The sequence below is a fragment of the Aquarana catesbeiana genome, linkage group LG03 (genome assembly GCF_042186555.1).
Source record: "Aquarana catesbeiana isolate 2022-GZ linkage group LG03, ASM4218655v1, whole genome shotgun sequence".
Classification (NCBI taxonomy): domain Eukaryota; kingdom Metazoa; phylum Chordata; class Amphibia; order Anura; family Ranidae; genus Aquarana; species Aquarana catesbeiana.
Window position 1 is genome coordinate 655,263,659 of NC_133326.1, and position 7,597 is coordinate 655,271,255.

At 45.6% G+C, this 7,597-nt stretch overlaps 1 protein-coding gene across 1 annotated transcript; it reads left to right on the top strand.

The window, feature by feature from the left end:
- Positions 1 to 5,113: 5,113 nt before the first annotated feature.
- Positions 5,114 to 6,087, top strand: IER2 (immediate early response 2). The gene has a single exon (XM_073624151.1). The coding sequence runs from the start codon at positions 5,209 to 5,211 to the stop codon at positions 5,665 to 5,667; it is 459 nt and encodes a 152-aa protein (XP_073480252.1). The 5' UTR covers positions 5,114 to 5,208; the 3' UTR covers positions 5,668 to 6,087.
- The last annotated feature ends 1,510 nt before the right edge of the window (positions 6,088 to 7,597 follow it).

The following is a 7,597-nucleotide window of genomic DNA, read 5'->3' on the forward strand; positions in this document are numbered from 1 at the left end:
ACGTAGAAAGCCATCATTTAGATCAGTGGTCCTCAACTCCTGTCCTCGGGACCCGCTAACAGGCCAGGTTTGCAAGATAACTGAAATACATCACAGGGGATATCATTTGCTGCTCAGTGATTGCAGTATTCTAGTCTGCATCTCCGCAAGGTAATACTTAAAACCTGGCCTGTTAGTGGGTCCTGAGGACAGGGGTTGAGAATCACCGATTTATATAATACATATTGGGGGAGATTTACTAAAGCTGGAGCTCTCAGAATCTGGTGCAGCTGTGCATGGTAGCCAATCAGCTTCTAACTTCAGTGTGTTCAATTAAGCTTTGGCTATAAAACCTGGAAGCTGATTGGTTTCTTTGCAGAATTGCACTCTCTAGTTTTAATAAATAAACCCCCCCCCCCCCCCCCCATTGAGTGTACCGATGTCTGAGATGGAAACAATCAGGCAGAGTGCAGCTCCTCGTGTTACAATTGACTCATCATTCATATGTATCATTACAGGAAGCCCCGTGTTACTTTCAGGTTTCCTGGGTGGTCTGATCTCCCACATGCTAAAACGTGTGAATCTATCGAGGATTTATTATGAGTTGTGATCGATCAGATCTGTGTTGACATTTTTTGTGTGTATTTCTTCAATCTCGTATCCTATAGGTTGGTAGCAATCGTGGGTGTATGGATCAGCTGGAGGGGGGATTCCTGTGTGTGAATTGATCAGATCCTCATTGGCTCAAATTCTTCTGGGTGGTGCCCATAAACACCTTGATTCTTTATCTTATTGATTTTGCGATTCTATCAACAAGCAAATCCGCAAAATCAAACAGCCATAATTTCCTTTTTCAGATCGAAACAGATCAGATTCAGCCCTGGTTCACACTGGTGCGATTTTGCCATACGATTTGACATGTCAAATCCCATGCCAAATCGGCGGCAATTGCCGGTCTTCTGTCGGATAGTACCCGCTATCGATGTACTGCGCATGCGCCTTACGGAACAGCACGGCAGCTGATTTTACGATCAGCTGTTGTGACGGCGCCTGTGCGCAATAGCCGACGGAAGAAATGTTTCCGTCAGATTGTGCCTCGCGCTGCCGAGGCGTGTTTATGTCGCTGAGCGGCAGATTTGTACATGTTGGGGGCGGATTGTAAAATTATGGGCAGTGCTGCAAAGATTGGGGCGGATTTTTAAACGACGCCTCATGTCGGTGAGGGGCGGATTTGTACATGTTGGGTGCGGATTTTTAAAAGATGGGCACGCCTCGCAAGCGTCCAGGAAATAGCAGAATAAAATTTATTTTGAAGCACTGGCCATCTTTGCAAAATCTGCCCCCAACATATACAAATCTGCCCCTCACCAACATGAACCTGCCTTGCCAGCGCCAGGCACAATCTGACAAGAAAATTTTCTTTTGGGTTGCCATCAGAAGAAAAATAGAGGAAAAATCCTCCAATAGGGGTATGAGTTCTAGTGACAACCAAGGATTTCCTTCATTTTTTGGAGAAATTTCTTCTCACTTCCTGTTTTTGCTTTGGGACAGGAAGTTATGAGAAGTCTCCCCCAACAGGACACAGATGGCAAAAGAAAAATAAATTACAGGTGTTACGTCATACAAAATCAGAAAACCCCTTTCACACCGAGGGCGTTTTGCAGGCGCTATAGCGTTAAACATAGCGCCTGCAATCCGCCCTCAAACAGCTGCAGCATTGTCTCCAGTGTGAAAGCCCGAGGCTGGCAGCTTCTTTCGAGCGGTGAAGGAGAGGTGTGTTTACCGCTCCTCCACCGCTGCTCCCCATTGAAATCAACGGGGCAGAGCTGGGATACCGCCGGCAAAACGCCGCTATTGCGGTGCATTGCGGGCGGTTTTAACCCTTTCTCGGCTGCTAGCGGGGGGTAAAAGTGCCCCGCTAGCGGCCGAAATGCGCCGCTAATCCGATGGTAAAACTCTGCTAAAAATAGCGGCGTTTTACCGCCGACGCTATGGGCGGCCCAGTGTGAAAGGGCTTTTAAGGTTACGTTCACATGGCCACACGGGGCTGGCCGTTTGCTGGTGGTTATAAATGTAGACAACCAGGGTTGATTTACTAAAGGCAAATAGACTGCAGTTGCTCCAGAGCTTGGTAAATGAGGTAAAGCTTCACTGTGCAATGAGTACCCAATCATGTGCAAGGAAAAAAAAAAAAAAAAAAAAAAACATTTTTTCTTGCACATGATTGGATGATGGAAGTCAGCAGAGCTTCTGCTTATTTACTAAGCTCTGGAGCAACTGCACTTTTCAAAGTGCACAGTCTATTTTCCTTTAGTAAATCAACCCCACTGCCTGCATACACTATGGGGGTTGATTGACTAAAACTGGAGAGTGCAAAATCTGGCGCAACTCTGCACAGAAACCAATCAGCTTCTCGATTTTTTTTTTTTTTTTTTGTTAAAGCTTAATTGAACAAGTTAGAAGCTGATTGGCTACCATGCACAGCTGCACCAGATTTTGCACTTTCCAGTTTTAGTAAATAAACCCCACTGTGTACCAACAGTAGCAGCTGTCCTATTTGTACTTTGTGCAAATTAATGGCTGGTGCCACCGCTGTATCTTCTCATCTGAGCAGTTCTATGCCAACAGAGTCTCCGGGCAACCCGAGTTTTGGTTGCACACAAATTGGCCCCTATAGCTAGTCACTTAATTTGTGCAGAGTGTTGCAGCAGCCGGAGATAGCATTTAGCCCCTCGTTGACATTGTGCGAGTTCAGCTGAACTTGCCCGATTTCAAAACCCGCATTTCATTGCTAGTTCTGGGGGGGGGGGGGTGATTTGAAAGTCATCTGTGCGGGTGTCTATTGAAATCGCCCCTGAAGTCGCCAAAAGTAGTGCAGGAACTACTTGTGGAAATCGGTGCCGCAAAGCCAGCGTCGCACCGATTCGGATGGTGCTGTTGCTGGCAATAGGCTGTGATTTGCCATGTCAAATCGCTCCGATGTGAACGGGGGCTTAATCACCTGTAATCGCAGCAAACTATGCGCCCTCAGGCCTGGTTCACACCTATGCATTTTTTAGTGCGTTTTCAGTTTTGCAGAAACACACTTCAGTCCATTTAACATGGTTTCCTATGGATGTGGTTCACATTGGTGCATTTTATAGAAAGGGCCAGGGACTTTTTTCTTGGTTTTTGGTTCCATAGACTTCACTGGATCAAAAACATGTTTTGAAAAAACGCAAAACGCACCTGGAAATTGCAAACTGCAAACTTCATAGGTGTGAACCAGGCCTAAGACCCCCTTTCACACTGAAGGTGCTTTTAAAAACAGCGCCTGTAAAGCGCCTCTCAAGCCACCCCAGTGTGAAATCCCGAGTGCTTTCCCACTGTGGTGGTGCGCTTGCAGGACGGGGAAAAAAAAGTCCTGCAATCAGCATCTTTGGGGCGGTGCGGGAGTGGTGCATACGCCGCTCCCAAAACGTTCTGCCCATTGAAATGAATGGGCAGTGCTGCCGAAGCACAACAACACGGGTGCTTTTAAACCAATTTTCTGCCGCTAGCGGAGAGGGGGGAGTTAAAAGTGCCCCGCTAGAGGTCGAAAAGCTAAAACAATGGTAAAGTGCCGCAGCACCGGCGCTTTTAAACCTTTGTTCGGCCGCCAGCGGGGGTTAAAAGTGTCCCGCTAGTGGTTGAAAATGCTGCTACAATGATGGTAAAGTGCTGCAACACAGGCGCTTTGAACCCATTGTTCGGCTGCCAGTGGGGGTTAAAAGTGCCCCGCTAGTGGTCAAAAGGCGCTGCTAAGACGATGGTTAAGTGCTGCTAAACCTAGCAGTGCTTTACCGCTAACGCGGCGCGGCCCCAGTTTGAGCCCAGGTTCACACTGAGCTGCAGAAACTAAGCGATTTCATTCCCGCATGTCGGTCCCGATTTCGGCTGCGATTTCACAGACATCTGTGCGGGTTTCTGCACAGATGTCAATGGAAATCGCACCCCGAAATCGCAAAAAAGTAGTACAGATTTTACTTTTTGAAATCGGGGTGGCCACGGGGGGGGGGCGCTTGAGAGGCGGGCGGGCCCGGGGGGGGGGGTGGGGGGGCGACGCTTCGTGGGGTTGAGACAAGTCAACAGAGACAAGCCTCAAACCTTCTGGCACCAATGGGTACCAGGGCTGAAAGGGGTCTAATGGACCGTACACACGATCCGAATATCGTACGAAAACTGTCGTTCCGAGGAAAAATCGTACGAATTTCGGATCATGCGTACGCTACTTTTCAAGAGCCGATCGCGACCGTTCATCCGATATTATTCGATCGGACAAGCATGAAAATTTTCCTCGTACGATACCAGATTGTATGATTTTGGGTTCGTGCGTACGCTACTTTTCAAGAGCCGATCGCGACAGTTCATCCGATATTATTCGACCGGACAAGCGCGAAAATTTTCCTCCTACGATACCAGATGGTACGATTTTCGGATCGTGCGTACGCTACTTTTCGAGAGCCGATCGCGACAGTTCATCCGATATTATTCGACCGGACATGCGCAAAAATTTTCCTCGTACGATACCAGATCGTACGATTTTCGGATCGCGCGTACGCTACTTTTCTAGAGCCGATCATGACAGTTCATTAGATATTATTCGATAGGACAAGCGCGAAAATTTTCCTCGTACGATACCAGATCGTACGATTTTCGTTTAGTCAGTGTAGTTGTCGTTCCGAAAATACAATACAAATACATTACAACAGATGACATCACTTGCGATTTTTTTTTTTTTCTGTCGTACGAGAATTTTCGCGACTTTATTTACCTATTCATTTTCTACTTGGGACTATTAAGCGAAAAAAGTTGCACGATATTCGGGCCATTAGTGTCCTATGGGAACGTAACTGAACGATCTGACGCTAGAAGATGATTGGATATTACGCCCAGCTGCTCCTCCGTTAGTAATGTGTTATTTCTATGTGGGTGAGATCTATGCGGAGTATTGGTGATCAGATCCCTATGCAGTGTGTTTGGCATTCCTGTGTTTGCACCTTGGTAGAGCCCTAGGCAGGGCCATCATATTTTCCGTTCCTTTGATAGTCACATCCTGGTACTTTAAGCCGGAGGACCCGCCCATTGACAGTCCCCGCCCCTTAGTCAGAGATTAGTATAAAACCCTCTCCAGGGAAGCCCGGAGTCTCACTCTCGCTCTGCTCTATACAAGGAGGAGGTCTTTATTGTCTTCATTGATCGGATCCGGCCATGGAAAGCTACGCTCAGCTCCTCGCTCACCAGGAGGCCGTCCACCGTGAAGCTCAGCGGATCGCCTCCCTGTCCGCCGTGAAGCTCCTCCGTTCCCGGACCCAGAGAGGAGGGATGAGGCTGCACCGCTCCCTACAGCTGGCCATGGTGATGCGGAGCGCCCGGGATCTCATGGTGTCCTCCGTCCAGGTCCCCCCCGAGCCCCGGCCCGTCCCCGAGGCCAGAGAGAGCCGCAAACGCCGATCGTGCGGCTCCGGAATCGCCGAGCTGGTGCCCAGCAAGCGGGCGTGTCTGTGGCAGGAGACCCCCGAGCCCCAGGAACAAGGCGGAGCCTTCCCCGGCCTGGCCGAGGTCCTCCAGAGGGTGCTGAGAAGTGTCCGGTCCCGGGTCCCTCCAGCGGGGTGCCGGGGCCCAGGAGCCGTGTCCTCCGTCCATGTCCGAGCCGTAGAGGCCTTCTGAACCCCGGCTAAAGGGCGGAGCGAGTCACGGGAGAAGGGAGATCTCTGAACCCCCAGAGAACCGGCTGATGTCCGGGGTCTGCCAGGAGACCGGAGCGCAGGAACCGGGACTGTCCACCGGATAGGAGCGGACTGACCGGTCTGTGTGCCAGGAGGAGTCCGGATGAGTCACAGCTGACTGTACAGACATTCCATTATGTCAGAGGAGAACCGGAACCGGCACTACCGGGAGAGACATTCATAGGAGACATTCCTCGTCTACCATGTCACCGGACTTTACTCAACACAACCATTTCTGTATCGTCCATCCGATACAATCTTTGTTTGTTACAAGTGTGTTCTACATACCTGAAATCTGATACAATGTTTATTTGTTATTAGTGTCTATTTGTAATAAATCCAGACTTTATTTTTACATTTATTTTATCTGGTCTTGTAGCGATTTCTTGTGTCTGTAGAGGGACTTGTTATAAGGAACGTCTTGTGTTGTCTATAGATGATTGATATGTGGCCGGACCGGCCGATTATTGATATATCTATGGCTAGTCTTTACAGGTCTGTTTATCTGGGAATATTTTAAAATATATATTTATATTTAATATATTATTAGAGATATAGATAGATATTTAATATATTATCTATAATAATATATTAAAGATCTATCTCTATAATAATATATTAAAGATCTATCTCTATAATAATATATTAAAGATCTATCTCTATAATAATATATTAAAGATCTATCTCTATAATAATATATTAAAGATCTATCTCTATAATAATATATTAAAGATCTATCTCTATAATAATATATTAAAGATCTATATATTAAATATATAATATATTACGATATAGATAGAATGTATGTATAAAAAAAAAAAAATCAAATCTATCTATCTTCAAATATCTATCTATATAATATATTAAATATCTATATACAATATCTATAATAAATTAAATATATAAATATATTATATAGATATTTAATATTAAATAGATTTTTTTTTTTATACATACATTCTATCTATTAAATATCTATTTAATATTAAATATCTATATAATATATTTATATAATAATATATTTAATTTATTATAGATATTGTATATAGATATTTAATATATTATATAGATAGATATTTGAAGATAGATAGATTTGATTTTTTTTTTTTTTTTTTTGTGGCTCCAACATCAACTATGTAGTCTAAACCAGTACTGTTTGAGGAGTTGGCCAAAATAGGACAGAACACCCAACACACGGGCCGAATGGCGGGCAGATTCTTGAACTGGCCAATGCCACCCGACATTCGGCCTGTGTGTTCTACACCAGTGGTCATCAACCCTGTCCTCAAGTACCCCCCCCCAACAGGCCATGTTTTGGGAATTTCTCTTAAAGTAGCTATCCAAAATACCAAATACTCTTGATTTTTTAAAGCAGCTGTGCAAGATAAAGGAAAACCTGCTAACCATGGCCTGTTGGGGGGTACTTGAGGATAGGGTTGATGACCACTGGCCTAAAGCGCACAGGTCGAGTGGCATTGGCCGGTTCAAAAGAACCTGTCCGCCATTCGGCCCGTGTGTTGGTGTTCTGTCTGATTTTGGCCAACTTTTCAAACTCCAACCACCTCATTTCGGCCCCTTTCACACTGGGGCGACGGCGGTAAAGCACCGCTAATTTTATGGCTCTTTACCGTCGCTTTTGTGGGGGTTTTCAGCCGCTAGCGGGGTGCTTTTTAATTGATATGGCAAAGTACTAATGCGCTACCAACAGTGTACAATACAAATAAGGTGCTAATTTAAAAATTGCATACATATAAAGTGCTAAATGGAAGCAGCTAAACTACTATAGTGTAACCAACACTTCTAAAAATGTATATCGTGTAGTGAAGTAGCGCTAATATAGCACGTAAAAAAAAAAATTTGCCATGAGCATC

Bases quoted from the DNA above. Each gene is read 5' to 3' on its own strand.
- IER2 (XM_073624151.1), top strand. From the start codon at position 5,209: ATGGAAAGCTACGCTCAGCTCCTCGCTCACCAGGAGGCCGTCCACCGT.